This window comes from Labrus mixtus, chromosome 14, assembly GCF_963584025.1.
Source record: "Labrus mixtus chromosome 14, fLabMix1.1, whole genome shotgun sequence".
Taxonomy (NCBI): Eukaryota; Metazoa; Chordata; class Actinopteri; order Labriformes; family Labridae; genus Labrus; species Labrus mixtus.
In genome coordinates, this window is record NC_083625.1 from 21,620,932 (window position 1) to 21,637,940 (window position 17,009).

At 39.6% G+C, this 17,009-nt stretch overlaps 1 protein-coding gene across 2 annotated transcripts in view; it reads right to left on the reverse strand.

The window, feature by feature from the left end:
• camk2a (calcium/calmodulin-dependent protein kinase II alpha) overlaps nucleotides 1-12,189 on the reverse strand; it is a 30,826-nt gene extending 18,637 nt beyond the window's left edge. For both annotated transcript variants that reach the window (XM_061055806.1, XM_061055807.1), the window contains exons 1-3: nucleotides 11,819-12,189; nucleotides 8,907-9,001; nucleotides 5,568-5,627 (exon numbers count right to left, since the gene is read on the reverse strand). In XM_061055806.1, coding sequence (XP_060911789.1) covers nucleotides 5,568-5,627; nucleotides 8,907-9,001; nucleotides 11,819-11,880 — 217 coding nt within the window. In that variant the 5' untranslated portion in view covers nucleotides 11,881-12,189. The remainder of the gene's footprint in view (nucleotides 1-5,567; nucleotides 5,628-8,906; nucleotides 9,002-11,818) is intronic.
• Nucleotides 12,190-17,009: the final 4,820 nt, after the last annotated feature.

A 17,009-nucleotide genomic window follows, 5' to 3' on the forward strand; every position in this document is an offset into this window, starting at 1 on the left:
TTCACAGTGTGGAATGTGTACTTCACAGTGTAGTATGTGTGTACGTCACAGTGTGGAATGTGTACTTCACAGTGTGGTATGTGTGTACTTCACAGTGTGGTATGTGTGTACTTCACAGTGTGGAATGTGTACTTCACAGTGTAGTATGTGTGTACTTCACAGTGTGGAATGTGTACTTCACAGTGTAGTATGTGTGTACTTCACAGTGTGGTATGTGTGTACTTCACAGTGTGGAATGTGTACTTCACAGTGTAGTATGTGTGTACTTCACAGTGTGGTATGTTTACTTCACAGTGTAATATGTGTGTACTTCACAGTGTAGTATGTGTGTACTTCACAGTGTGGAATGTGTACTTCACAGTGTGGTATGTGTGTACTTCACAGTGTAGTATGTGTGTACTTCACAGTGTGGAATGTGTACTTCACAGTGTAGTATGTGTGTACTTCACAGTGTGGAATGTGTACTTCACAATGTGGTATGTGTGTACTTCACAGTGTGGAATGTGTACTTCACAGTGTAATATGTGTGTACTTCACAGTGTAGTATGTGTGTACTTCACAGTGTGGAATGTGTACTTCACAGTGTGGTATGTGTGTACTTCACAGTGTAGTATGTGTGTACTTCACAGTGTGGAATGTGTACTTCACAGTGTGGTATGTGTGTACTTCAGTGTGGTATGTGTACTTCACAGTGTAGTATGTGTGTACCTCACAGTGTGGAATGTGTACTTCACAGTGTAGTATGTGTGTACGTCACAGTGTGGAATGTGTACTTCACAGTGTGGTATGTGTGTACTTCACAGTGTGGTATGTGTGTACTTCACAGTGTGGTATGTGTGTACTTCACAGTGTGGAATGTGTACTTCACAGTGTGGTATGTGTGTACTTCACAGTGTGGTATGTGTGTACTTCACAGTGTAGTATGTGTGTACTTCACAGTGTAGTAAGTGTGTACTTCAGAGTGTGGTATGTGTGTACTTCACAGTGTGGAATGTGTGTGTACTGCAGTTCTTACTGTAAATGTACTTCACGCAGTGAGGACGATGATGTTAATGATGAAGATGTGAAGTCAGCTGTGTGTCTGTTTCTGCATTGATTGTATAATAGGATATATAACAAGAGAGAGAGCTGCTGCCCACACGCACAAATGCACACGCACACACACACAAACGCACACACACACACACACACACACACACACACACACACACACATACACACACCCACTGCTGCACTGTGTGGGAGTGAAGAAACCTGATTATTTCTTTCTGAGTGCTTTCACACAGGTATGTATGTGTATGTGTGTGTGTATGTGTGTGTGTGTGTGAGTGTGAGTGTGAGTGTAGGAGGAGAGAGGGTTTTGATGCCTTCACCTAAGGACACTGTTTCCTAGCAACACACGCGCACACACACACACACACACACACACACACACACACACACACACACACACAGTTATGTAATCCTCCTCAGTATCTGCGGAACATCACCTGCCCACACAGCCCTGTGATTGGATGCTGGGCTCAGCTGCTGCCTGCTGATTGACTGCTCGGTCCTGTGAGGTCACATCTGAACACCTGACTGTCTGTGGATCCGTTTGTTTGACTTTAATAAAATAAAGTTTGTTTAGTGATCTCATGATCAGCCCCGTCAGTCAGTCTGAGGGGACGCATATACTGTATTTTATGTTCCTGTTGAGCTTTTATTGTAAAGTTACACATGAAATGTATTGCACGTTTAAACTAAGCAGCAACCTCTGGTGTTGACAAATAAAGCAAAAGGTAAAGTACCAAAACTGCAGTTCCTCCAGTGACCACACAACTCTGTCTCCTGTAGTGAGTCAGTCCCCATAGAGCCCCATGTTAAAATGTCCAACTTTACAGCTGCAGTTCCTCCAGTGTCCACTAGAGTCTGTCTCCTGTAGTGAGTCTGTCCCCATAGAGCTCCATGTTAAAATGTCCAACTTTACAGCTGCAGTTCCTCCAGTGTCCAATAGAATCTGTCTCCTGCAGTGAGTCAGTCCCCATAGAACTCCATGTTAAAATGTCCAACTTTACAGCTGCAGTTCCTCCAGTGTCCACTAAAGTCTGTCTCCTGTAGTGAGTCTGTCCCCATAGAGCCCCATGTTAAAATGTCAGTTCTTAAGTAACTGACCTTTAACCTCTGGGCCTTCATTTATTTTTTTGTCTGTTATTAAAGACACTTAAAGGACTTTTATTGAGTTTGACCTCAGGCTGGAATCATTTCGTTTTTAATGATTGTTAATATCAAGAATTATTAAACGCCTTTCACATTGTAATAGTTATGCTTAACAGTAAATGTTAACTCAGAAGTGGCTGTATGCTAACGTTAGCGGTAGTTAACTTTTGCTAAATGTTGCTTAAGTGCTACGCTCATGCTGTATTAAGCTGGTTTTATTAATATAGCAATAAGTAAGGTCTTTTACCTGCTTTTTGCAAAGTGTCTCGAGATAACACTTGTTATGAATTGACACAATACAAATAAAGATTGTTGGATTGATATGTTTTTAAACTCAATGTGTGTATCTGAATGTTCAGTATTATTGTCTGTTTACTCATCAATCAGGAAGCTTTAATGAAAATAGTCCCTCAGATTTGTGCTGTACACGACTTAAACCTGGAGCACAACAGTCAGACACAACAACAACGTAAGAGCTTCACTCCCTGAGCGTGACATCACGACAACATGGCGGTTGTGGGAATATGGTCTAATACAGCTGGAAGATCTTAAGAAATAAGTTAGTCAGGGAATGATCATGAATCGTAAACTATGTCTGACTGACTTTTGGTGACGAGTTGAGGTGTAAAGGCTCTGGTTTGGTTTCAGGAGCAGCACTCTGAATTGCTTCATGGTGCTCTATAAAAGAAACAGTTTGTGTCTGCATGATGACGGTGATGTCACACAGTTTCTGACCTGCAGTCAAAGGTTCGTGTCTCGAGCTGCTCTGAGATCAGATGTGTTTTAAATCAGCTGATTAGAGAAGCATCACCTGCTGATCCTCATCAATTAGTAACTACTCTCTATTAGTGGTTAATGCCAACACCTCCAGACGGAGCTGCAGTACTTTCTGATTTAAAGGAGTTAGTAGTATGTCTAAAGTATGTTGCAGTATTCATACAGTGTTATCTCTGAGTTGCTCTTTCTGTGTTTTCTGAGTTCAAACAGATGTTGAAACAGTGAATTATTAATTCAGGTGTTTTCTCCTCCTCACCTCTCTCATGCGTGGCTCAGTCAACATGAAACACTCTGATCTCTGATGTTAATGACGCTCTCTAACTCTCAGGTGAAACCAAACATGCAGCTTCATTTTCAAGTCAAACACCTTCATTAACACTGACACAGAAAGGTCAGTCCTCTGATTAAAATCAGGAATCTTTGTGTCTTATTATCTGCTGCAAACTGGCTGATATCTTCTCTCTGCATCTCCTCTGAACATCTCCTCCTGACAGAGAACATTCAGGTGTGTTCTGCGTCCACTTAAAGCACGACTCGGTTTGATCCTGTCAGCTGTGAAAAATAAAATCCTGCTGCTGCCTTCACATTCAGCCCACAGGCTTCATCTGCAGCAGAGCCAGCAAGTCTCTGTGCACAGGCTGTTCATACTGAGACAGAGTACTGCACACACAGACACACACACACACACACACACACACACACACACACACACACACACACACACACACACACACACACACATAGAGGAGTACACAACAATAGATTAGTCCTTTTTTTAGCTTGAGCGAGAATTCTTGTCGCCTCAGAAATAATCCAACCAAACCAAATCATGACTTCGGTCTTTACAAATCAGCATCATGATCAGCAGCATGATGAGTTATTTCAGAATCCTTTCAATTGGTTTATTGTACATTTTTTCCCCTGCAGGATTTCACAAGAGGTCCCGGAACTGCTCCTTAATGTGGCCTTGAAGGTCCACCACAAAAACATTTCACTGAGCACAAAATAACATAACACAAAAAATGATGTAACAAACCATTTGATGAAACACAAAAAGATTCTGCAATATGCAAAAACATTTCACAAGATCTAAAGATTTTGGCGTCCAGTGAAATGTTTTTGTTGGCCATGAAATGTTTGTACAGTCTACCTTCAGGCTCCTCTTCAGCTTTTGCACAACTCAGCGTGAACAAAGGTGAGTTTCTGTTCAGTTACTTTCGTGTCTCACTGCTGCAGGTAAACTGAGAGTGACTCTCTCACAGAGATAAACTGGTTTGAATCTTCTTTAAAGGAGAAACTGACCTATGGAGTTCCTCAAGGCTCCATCCTCAGTCCTCTTCTTTTGAACATCCACGCCCTGCCTCCAGCTCAGGTCAAAGAACACACCAGAATATCTCTCCTTATACAAACGACACGCAGCTTTGTATCACAGTACCAGCAGCTGACTCTTGTCCATACTAACACTGAGAGCATCAAACTGATAACCAATCAGATGGGTCAACATGGCCCCCAGTCTAACAGATACATAGCTTCTGTCGCTAACGTTACAAAACAATGAAAAGACAAAAAATCTGGTTTGAATCCTGCATTCAGACCTGAACCTGAACTTTTTGGACTCTTTAAGACCTTTTCCAACAATTCTCAGATCGAGTCCTCATACCAGAGAGAATATCAGTCCACGTTTCAGGTCTTTTCAAGGAGCCTCACAGACTCTAAAATCTTGCTGATGGTTGATGAAGTTCTGAACGGGCCGTTTCTGACAAGCTGCTTTGTTACATTGATAAACCTGCAGCAGCAACAGCAGCAGCAATGTAACAATAAGAATATCATTGTTATACCAATCAGCGCCACAGGTGCACAGCTTTCATTTTTGTAAGACCAAGAGTACTCTCAGTCAGTGATGAGTTGCTGCAGGTTATCTCTGTATTTCACTGCTGATGTTTGATTAGTGAATATATCACTGTTGAGACCTGGTGTTGAACGGTCCATGTCAATTATTGTAGAATATAAGTGACAAGTGGAAATCCACACTCGGCCAGCTATCTCAGCTAACCAGCTATGCCCGGATGCTAACTGCTAATGCCGCTATAACCTCTCCACCTAAAACGCACGCGTTAAAGTACCAATAGCAGAACCTGCAGTACTCGTGGTGTACCACATATACTTTAGAGCCCCATATACTTAAGTGCCATATATATTTAGTACAACATATATTTAGTACCACATACTGTATATTCAGTACCACATATATTTAGTGCCACATATATTTAGTACGACATATATATTTAATACCACATACTGTACCTTCAGTACCACATATATTTAGTGCCAAAGATACTTTCGTACCACATATACTTTAGTACCACATATACTTAAGTACCACATATATTTTAGTACCACATATACTTAAGTACCACATATATTTTAGTACCACATATATTTTAGTAACACATATTTTTATTGACCATATATTTAGTAACACATACATTTAGTGCCACATATATTTAGTGCCAAATATACTTTAGTACCACATATGTTTAGCGCCACATATACCGCATAATTGAACTTACTATAGAAGTAATGGTACTCACCTATGTTGGGGTGCTTCAGTAAACGACAGATTCGAGCTTCACGGTCCAACTTTTGATGATCTGCAAACACACACACACACACACACACACACACATACACACACAGTTCAGATATAACAGCAGTGTGAGAGTGTCTAAAATCGACCAATTACAGGGAGGCTCTGTAGCAATATGGACATCTGAGTTTTGAAGAGCTGCAAACATCTTCAGAAGCTGTAAATGTTAGCAACATGCTAAGCTATCGCAGCTGGAGAACACAGACATTAATGAGTTATTGATGAATGAGTCAGTGATTAATGAGTTAGTAATGAATGAGTTAGTTATTAATGAGTTAGTTATTAATGCCTTAGTAATGAATGAGTTAGTTATTAATGAGTTAGTGATGAATGAGTTAGTCATGAATGAGTTAGTGATTAATGCCTTAGTGATGAATGAGTTAGTGATGAATGAGTCAGTGAATAATTAGTTAGTGATTAATAAGTTAGTGATTAATGAGTTAGTGATTAATGAGTTAGTGATGAATGAGTTAGTCATGGATGAGATAGTTATTAATGAGTTAGTGATGAATGAGTTAGTCATGAATGAGTTAGTGATTAATGCCTTAGTGATGAATGAGTTAGTGATGAATGAGTCAGCGAATAATTAGTTAGTGATTAATAAGTTAGTGATTAATGAGTTAGTGATTAATGAGTTAGTGATGAATGAGTTAGTCATGAATGAGTTAGTGATTAATGCCTTAGTGATGAATGAGTTAGTGATGAATGAGTCAGCGAATAATTAGTTAGTGATTAATAAGTTAGTGATTAATGAGTTAGTGATGAATGAGTTAGTGATGAATGAGTTAGTCATGAATGAGATAGTTATTAATGAGTTAGTTATTAACGAGTTAGTGATGAATGAGTCAGCGAATAATTAGTTAGTGATTAATAAGTTAGTGATTAATGAGTTAGTGATAAATGAGTTAGTCATGAATGAGTTAGTGATTAATGAGTTAGTGATTAATAAGTTAGGGATGAATGAGTTAGTTATTAATGAGTTAGTTATTAACGAGTTAGCGATTAACGAGTTAGTGATTAATGAGTTAGTGATGAATGAGTTAGTGATTAATGAGTTAGTGATGAATAAGTTAGGGATGAATGAGTTAATGATTAATGAGTTAGTTATTAACGAGTTAGTGATTAATGAGTTAGTGATTAATGAGTTAGTGATTAATGCCTTAGTGATGAATGAGTTAGTGATGAATAAGTTAGGGATGAATGAGTTAATGATTAATGAGTTAGTTATTAACAAGTTAGTGATTAATGAGTTAGTGATTAATGAGTTAGTGATTAATGCCTTAGTAATGAATGAGTTAGTGATGAATGAGTTAATGATTAATGAGTTAGTGATGAATGAGATAGTGATGAATGAGTTAGTGATGAATGAGTTAGTGATGAATGAGTTAGTGATGAATGAGATAGTGATTAATGAGTTAGTGGTTAATGAGTTAGTGATGAATGAGATAGTGATGAATGAGTTAGTGATTAACGAGTTAATTATTAATGACTTAGTGATGAATGAGTTAGTCATGAATGAGTTGGTGATGAATGAGTTAGTGATTAATGAGTTAGCGATTAATCAGTTAATGATGAATGAGTTAGTGATGAATGAGTTAGTCATGAATGAGTTGGTGATGAATGAGTTAGTGATTAATGAGTTAGCGATTAATCAGTTAGTGATGAATGAGTTAGTCATGAATGAGTTAGTGATTAACGAGTTAGTGATTAATGAGTTAGTGATTAATGAGTTAGTGATTAATGCCTTAGTGATGAATGAGTTAGTGATGAATAAGTTAGGGATGAATGAGTTAATGATTAATGAGTTAGTTATTAACGAGTTAGTGATTAATGAGTTAGTGATTAATGAGTTAGTGATTAATGCCTTAGTAATGAATGAGTTAGTGATGAATGAGTTAATGATTAATGAGTTAGTGATGAATGAGATAGTGATGAATGAGTTAGTGCTGAATGAGATATTGATGAATGAGTTAGTGATTAACGAGTTAGTGATGAATGAGTTAGTGATTAATGAGTTAGCGATTAATCAGTTGATGATGAATGAGTTAGTCATGAATGAGTTAGTGATTAACGAGTTAGTGATGAATGAGTTAGTGATGAATGAGTTAGTGATTAACGAGTTAGTGTTGAATAAGTTAATGATGAATGAGTTACTGATGAATGAGTTACTGATGATAATTATGAATAACAACATTAATCAGCTGTTTCTTGTTTCCTGTCTCATAGGCTTTTCTCTCTGCTCTGTCTGATCGTCTCCTCTCAGGCTCTTTGTTGAAACAGAAACTCTTCCAAGGTTTCGATGGATGTTTGCTTAAACTCGTTTATTAATTGTATGAATAATTAAATATGAATTCTCAACATCTGAACCACTGATGGACAGAGCTGATATTAACACTTTCATTATTATAGAGTCACATCCGTGAAACATCAACATCATAAATATAACAATAATAATGCTGATTATTATGTAACAGGGCTGAAATCTTACTGCAGTGATGTCACACACACACACTTCTTTGTCAACTTTGTAAGGTGTTGCTAAGCAACCGAAGGAATTCTCAAAACTAGAATAGTGATAAAAAATCAATGAGAGAGAGAGAGAGAGAGAGCGATGGTGAGCGAAAGTGAGAGCGACAGAGAGACAGAGAGAGAGAGAGACAGATACAGCGACAGTGAGAGAGACAGTGAGAGAGAGAGAGCGACAGAGAGAGAAAGACAGTGAGAGAGAGCGAGAGCGACAGACAGAGAGAGATGTGACATGTTGGTAAACTTATATGAATTTGATGAATATTTCACATTACTATTCACGTTATTTAATCATCATGTTTAATAAAAGATCCTCCTCTGTCAGCTCCTCTGTTAGCATCATGCTACATGTCTGTCCTGTTCTCAGACACATCGAGGGGCTAGGTTATATAGAATTAGAAACTGTAGATGGTTAATATCTGTCAGCCAATCAAATTCATTCTGGACCCTTTAAGGGGTCTCAGTCCACAGGTAGGAAACCTCTGTCTCTAGTGTCTTCTGAAACCCATGTTAACATCCTGCAGTCTGCAGATGTTAATAAAACACAAACAACATGCAAACAAGACACCAACAGGACGGACCTCGTAAACCGTAGGATTGTGTGTGTGTGTGTGTGTGTGTGTGTGTTAGTGTGTGCGTGTGTATGTGTGTTTGTGTGTGTGTGCAAATGTGTGTGTTTGTGTGTCTGTGTGTGTGTGTGTGTGTGTGTATGATTCTGTTTCTGTGTGTGTCGTGCAGTCCTCTCTAAGGTCCTCACCTCTGGCGGACAGTTTCTTGGTGTTGATGATCTTGGCGGCGTACTCCTGACCCGACAGCACCTTCACACAGCGCCGCACCACTGAAAACGCTCCCCTGGAAACAAAAGAGGAACCAATCAGCTCATAAACAAAAACAAAAGTCATTTGAAAGAGGCTATTATCGACTTGAATCATGAAAATCTGATAATCTATATATATATATATGTATATATATATATGTACACCAGACCATTAACCATCCAACAAGATCAGTGTTTCTATTAAACAAGATGTCTTCTGTCACAGCTTCACAAGGTTTATTTTTTTTAATGGTGAGGGAGTCATAATTTACAGAAATATGAAACCGAAAGATTCCGATTCAGGAACGTAAAAAGAAGCTTAAATGACGTAACAAGAGAGTGTCTATCATTTGTTTTTATATTACAGCCATTAAACAGATAACACTGCTGTTACTGAGAGCCTTTTAAATCATTAGAGTCTCCGTTATCTTAATGATGATAGAATCAGAAGGTACTGAAGCTTTAAGGAAACATCTGTTTCATGAGACAGATGTGGAGGAGAGGAATGAGTCCTCCGTATCCAAACATTGACAACGTTTTTGTACAATTTAAATAGTGTGACGGAGTTTGTCTACACTACAGTATTTAGTCATTTAACTCAAGAAATCATCTAACATCCAGCATTAAGGATGTCTATCTTTGTTGTTGTGGTAACAAATCAGTATGTTTTGAGTTTCATTAGAATCAGATCAACGTGTAAACAACCCTGCTGCTGCTGCTAATTGTAATACTGTTGGTGTTAATGTTAATGTTGTTTCTGCTAATACTTCTGCCACTACTGCTAATCCTGCTAATGCTAAACCTCTTTATGCTAATGCTGATGCTAGTGTTCTCTCAGTTAGCATACTGATGCTAACGCTACCACTGAAAATTAAACCACTAACAATGCTTTAAAACAAAGGTTATTACTATGTCTTGTACTTAAAGTTGAAAACGTATTTAAGAAAAATGCGCTGCTCAGCAACAGAGAGGAGTGCCTGGCAAGCGCATTGTTACTTCATGTACTGCGTTCATCCAGGTGACGTTACTGCTACATGTGCTAACACTGACTCTGGTACTACAGGCCAGGTGATGTTACTGCTACATGTGCTAACACTGACTCTGGTACTACAGGCCAGGTGACGTTACTGCTACATGTGCTAACACTGACTCTGGTACTACAGGCCAGGTGACGTTACTGCTACATGTGCTAACACTGACTCTGGTACTACAGGCCAGGTGAAGTTACTGCTACATGTGCTAACACTGACTCTGGTACTACAGGCCAGGTGACGTTACTGCTACATGTGCTAACACTGACTCTGGTACTACAGGCCAGGTGACGTTACTGCTACATGTGCTAACACTGACTCTGGTACTACAGGCCAGGTGACGTTACTGCTACATGTGCTAACACTGACTCTGGTACTACAGGCCAGGTGACGTTACTGCTACATGTGCTAACACTGACTCTGGTACTACAGGCCAGGTGAAGTTACTGCTACATGTGCTAACACTGACTCTGGTACTACAGGCCAGGTGATGTTACTGCTACATGTGCTAACACTGACTCTGGTACTAAAGGCCAGGTGACATTACTGCTACATGTGCTAACACTGACTCTGGTACTACAGGCCAGGTGACGTTACTGCTACATGTGCTAACACTGACTCTGGTACTACAGGCCAGGTGATGTCTGTTGCTGAGATTTTAAAATTGTTCATAATTTTTAATTCCACGTTATACAAAACAATATAATATCTGTTGTTATAAAAAAATAAAAAAACGTTTGCAGCAATTAACGTTGCAAACGTTTTTGTGCTCTTTGGTTATGTTATAGTGGCCTGATGATGTCATAGTGATGTCATCAGAATTCAGACTGGGAGTGCACCTGAAAGATCAGGCAGGACTCCTGTACTGAAAAGGTAGACTCATTGTTGTAGAGGTGCATTATGGGAAATGTAGTCTCCAGTGTTGGTTTTGACTACCCGTCAGGATGATTGTGAATCTGAAGCTCAGATTGAATGTGATCATTTTTCTTCGGGTCAATCAGAGAAACATCGATAATAAAGTCGAGATTAAGGTTTCATTTCCTCCTGATCACTGAGTCATCTCTGAAACACAAAGATCTCTGCATCTGTGTTTCTTATGAAAGCTGAATTCTGCCACCCACCACCACATTATGTAAGAGACCTGGCATTATGTGTGTGTGTGTGTGTTTGTGTGAGTGTGTGTGTGTGTGTGTGTGTGTGTGTGTGTGTGTGTGTGTGTGTGTGTGTGTGTGTGTGTGTGTGTGTGTGTGGGCGATGAGTGGGATGGGGTCATAAAGGTGACACACTCATCTCTCCATCCCTTCATCCTCTCTCTCTCTCTCTAAGAGACTGATCATATCAAAAAATCGTTGATATCATTTATGATCAATGAGGATTAATTTCATGTTTATATCAAACTCAAAAGGTTCACAGCTTGAGGAATTTCATGTTCAAACTCTGACTGTAGTTTTATATATTATTATTTTATAGAACACTCGAGGAAATCATTTCATTTCGTAGTTTTGACAGAAACTGAAACATTTTCATAAATAATCAGTTCATCTTCAAATAACATTTTAAATGAGAGTCATTAGACAAAATGAAATAATAAAATATGAGATAAGTGTTAAAACTGTAACTTTGACATGCAGTTTTCTTTTTGTATTCATATCAAATCAAAGTATTGAATCAAAAAACATCAAAAGGATCGAGTTGAACAAATGAACAACAATAAAAACTTAAAAAGTCTGCAGGCAATGAGAAAGTTGAAATCTGAATGATGAAGACAGCTGTAGTACTGATGATGAGGAGGATGAAGATGAAGATGATGGGGATACTTACTTGCCCAGCTCTTCATACAGCTGAAACTCTTCAGTGAAACGAGTACAGATGACCGTTGCCATGGTGACCCGGCGGGACAAGGGTCAGGGGGTCCCTGTCCGTCTTCTTCTGAGGATGATGATGATGAAGGTGAGGAAGAAGAAGGCCAAGAGTTAGACCTGTGTGTCAGTCTGAAGAGTGGAGGAGAGAGAGGAGGAGGAGGAGGAGGAGGAGGAGAAGAAGAGATGGAGAGAGAGAGATGTGGCCGTGGACAGAGGAGAGGAGGAAGAGTAGGAAGGAGAAGAAGAAGAAGAAGATGGAGGGATGAAGGAGAGAGCAGTGAGAAGAGCTGCGTCTCTCCGTCTCTCTGTCCCGATCTGTGGGAGAGAGAGAGAACGAGTGACGCTTTCAGATGCTCCACCTGCCCGCCCACACCGCCCGACAGCCAATCACAGGCCAGGAAAACACACACACATACACACACACACACACACACACACACACACACACACACACACACACACACACACACACACACACACACACACACACAGAGGGTCACCATGGTAACTGCATCCTCTCTGTCTGTGCTGGAAAGTAAGACTGCAAACATCGCCAGCTCGGAGAGATTCAAGTCAAACTGCAGAACTAAAAATATTTCTACTGCAAATATAAAACATGCAATATTTCCATCATTAATACTGTCTCTGATACTGCTCATGCTATTATATTAATTATTACAATACAACCACTGCAAACTGAAAATACAGGAAATACTCCTAATACTGATATATTTTAAACTGCCATTCTCTCCTAATACTGCTCAGGCTGTGATCCTTCTCTACACGTATCACTAACACTGCAGCTGTTATCTCTTACATCTCAATAAATACTACTGCTAATACTGTAAACTGCTATTGATAATACTATGAGGGAACAATACTAACACTGCTACTGCTTATTATTTAACTACTAATCATACTGTTCTTATAATGTATATGGTATCACACTATACTGATATTTGACATACTGATACTCAGTACAACACAGTTATTACCACTGAAATCCTGATTATGAAAGCACTGAGAAATATAACTAATCCCCATCCCCAATTTAACCACCATCCCCAATATTACCACCATCTCCATAAATATAACCACCATCACCAATCTTACCACCATTACCAATATTACCAACCGCATCAACAATATTACCACCACCATCACCAATATTACCACCATCAATATTACCACCATCAATAGTACCACCATCACCAATATTACCACCACCATGAACATTACCACCATCAATATTACCACCACCATCAACATTACCACCATCAACATAATTATCACCAATATTACCACCACCATCAGTATTACCATCAACATTACCACCATCAACATTACTATCTCCAATATTACCACCACCATCAACATTACCACCCCCAATATTTCCACCACCATCAATATTTTCACCATCCCCAACGATACCACCACCATCAATATTACCACCATCCCAAATATTACCACCACCATCAAAATTACCACCATCACCATCAATATTACCAAGACCAGCAATATTACCACCAACATCACCAGTAATAGTACCACCATCACCAGGATTACCACCTATATAACCATCTAATCATACTGTGCTTATAACACTCTATGGTATCACACTATATTGATATTTGACATACTGATACTCAGTACAACACAGTTATTACTGAAATCCTGATTATGAAAGCACTGAGAAATATAACTAACACTGCTAACTCCTTTATGTGTACACAATCACCTCATCACCAATATCACCACCATCCCCAATAATACCACCATCCCCAATATTACCACCACCATCACTATTACCACCATCCCCAATATTACCAACACCATCAATATTACCACCATCCCCAATATTATCACCACGATCAATATTACCACCATCACCAATCTTACCACCATCACCAATATTACCACCATCCCCAATTTAACCACCATCACCAATATTACCACCATCCCCAATATTACCACCATCACCATAAATATAACCACCATCACCATAAATATAACCACCATCACCAATCTTACCACCATTACCAATATTACCAACCACATCAACAATATTACCACCACCATCATTAGTACCACCATCACCAATATTACCACCACCATCAATAGTACCACCATCACCAATATTACCACCATCAATATTACCACCATCACCAATATTACCACAACCATCAACATTACCACCATCAACATTACTATCTCCAATATTACCACCGCCATCAATATTACCACCACCATCAACATTACCATGACCAATATTACCACACCATCAACATTACCATGACCAATATTACCACACCATCAACATTACCATCACCAATATTACCACCACCATCAACATTACCACCATCAATATTACCACCATCCCCAACGATATCGCCACCATCAATATTACCACCATCCCAAATATTACCACCACCATCAAAATTACCACCATCACCATCAATATTACCAAAACCAGCAATATTACCACCACCATCACCAGTAATAGTACCACCATCACCAGGATTGCCACCTATATAACCACCAACATAAATATTAACATTCTCTCCAATATAAATAGCATCGATGTAACCATAAATATTACCACCAATATTACTACAAATAATACCACCATTACCAGTATAACCACCAATATCACCACCATCACCAATATAATAACCAATTTCACCACCATTACAAATATAACCACCATTACCAATATTCCCCCCAATATTACCACCATCATCAATATTACCACCACCACCAATATAACCAACATTACCAATATTACCATCATCACCAATATTACCACCATCACCAATATTACAATCATCAATATTACTACCAATATCATCTCCAATATTACAATTAACATTCCCTCCAATATTACCACAAATAATACCACCATCACCAATATAACCACCATTATTACCCCCTACAGTATATAACCACCAATATTACAATTAACATTAACACCAACATTATTAACTGATTCTCTGAAAAGAAACCATGACCAAAGCATGTTTGACAAACCAGTACACTTTAATTCACCAATCCATTGATTATAATCCGACCCGTTCTGATTCATGAATCGATCTTTTGTTTCCATCTTTTTATTGTCATTACTGGTTTCTTCGACAGTGGCCTGAATGTAAACATTTCAAAGTCATGTTGAACTCTGAGAAAGTGACCAGACTCATTACTGGTATTCATACAGACCAAACGACCTGTTAAACAGATAATCAAGTCTAAAATGTTTTGTCTCAGCACTGGTTGTTTCAGGCTTGTCTCCTCGCCCTGTGGTCAGAGGGACACTTCTTCTCCTTCTCCTCCACCGTCTCCTCTCCCCTTCTTCTCCTTTTTCTATTTTTAGTTTGTCTCTGTGGGGACGAGCCTCTTCTTCTCTTTCTCTCTCCGTCTTACTGTCACTCATATTTTTTGCTTGGCATCCTCTTTTCAGTCCTCCTCCTCCTCCTCCTCCTCTTCCTCCTCGTCCTCCTACTCCTCGTCCTCCTTCTAGAAGCGAGGATATTGGTCGGCAGAGCTCAATCTAAGCTCTGACTTCAGATTATAAACTCCAGCTCTGAAAGGAAATAGATTAAATCTGATTCTCTAATCGAACAGAACCATAGACGGCGCCTCCTGAAGACTGCCCAGGCCATTACAATTTCAAACAGCACCAAGAAACAGCCCCGTGAGAGCTGACAGACACACAAGAGCTGGTGAAGCTGTAAAGGCTGAGGGAGTGCTTGGGAAACAACCATTTAATGATGAAACCTCAAGGGCTAAACAATACAGTTAATGCCACAATACAAAAAACTGCAGTTCCCCCACTGACCACTGCAGCCCCTCCTTAAAATTTTAAATTTTACAGCTGGAGTTCCTCCAGTGTCCACTAGAGTCTGTCTCCTGCAGTGAGTCAGTCTCCATAGAGTCCCATGTTAAAATGTCCAACTTTACAGTTGCAGTTCCTCCAGTGTCCACTAGAGTCTGTCTCCTGCAGTGAGTCAGTTCCCATAGAGCCTCATGTTAAAATGTCCAACTTTACAGCTGCAGTTCCTCCAGTGTCCACTAGAGTCTGTCTCCTGCAGTGAGTCAGTTTTCATAGAGCTCCATGTTAAAATGTCCAACTTTCAGCAGAAACAAACTTGTTTACATCCTGGTACAAAAACAGTTTGGGACTCTAGAGCTCATTTCTCTCTTCATGACAACGTTACGGGCTGAATGTTTCACAACTCACCTGGAAAAGAGCTAATTTTTTCACCTTTGCCTTTTCTTCAAATAGTTTGATTCACTGAACTTCTTTATACTTGTTTTTATTGTGTGTGTTTGAGAGACATTGCAAAAGCGACCCTTAAAACAGACATTAAAAGCCCCTTTTCTAGAGGGTACCTTAAACTGTAATATTTCCTTTCATAAGGTGCTTAATGGTAGTTTTAAAACAGTAATTTTATGCTAATGCGCAACTTTATGTGAGTGGTCAGCTCACGAAGGAAGACACTCGAGAGTTGATTCAGAACATATGCTAAAGGCTACATGGAAACATATTTCTAATATAAAAGAAAATAAACTTTAAGACTAATACTTAAAGGTCCCATATTATGCTTTTTCTGGTTTTATATGCCCTTTTGTGTGTTTTCCAAGTGTCCAGTGCATGTTTAGGCACATCTATGTGCAAAAATTCAAAGTCCGCGGAAACGCGGCTTCTCCTACGTCCTCCTGTTAGCTGTAGCATTAGCCGCATGTAACGCTCGCTTCTAGCCCCCCTCAATAAAAATGTGTCAGTCCGACGTCATTGTCAGTGTGAGATCACTGATCTAAGCCCATTGGCTCGTTGTGGCAAGCCCAGCAGCTCATGTTGCACGTCCGTTAACTTCTGTAGCACGCCCACGATATGCCGTAGCCTGCGGTAGCACAGTAGTGCTAAGGTGCTAATGTTTTTGCTCTGCTTGGAGCCAAAGGGGCTGCATTCCCAATATGGTAAAAGAGGCGGGACATTTCCGAGAACCATGCTGAGCAACTGACCAATAACGACAGAGCGGATCGGCAGACCAATCAGAGCAGACTTGGCCCACGTGGGGTCTAACAGTGTGGGCTCAGCAGAGTGCAGCTGACAGACTCAGAGCGTAGAGGGAGCAAGGAGGAGCAGTACATGA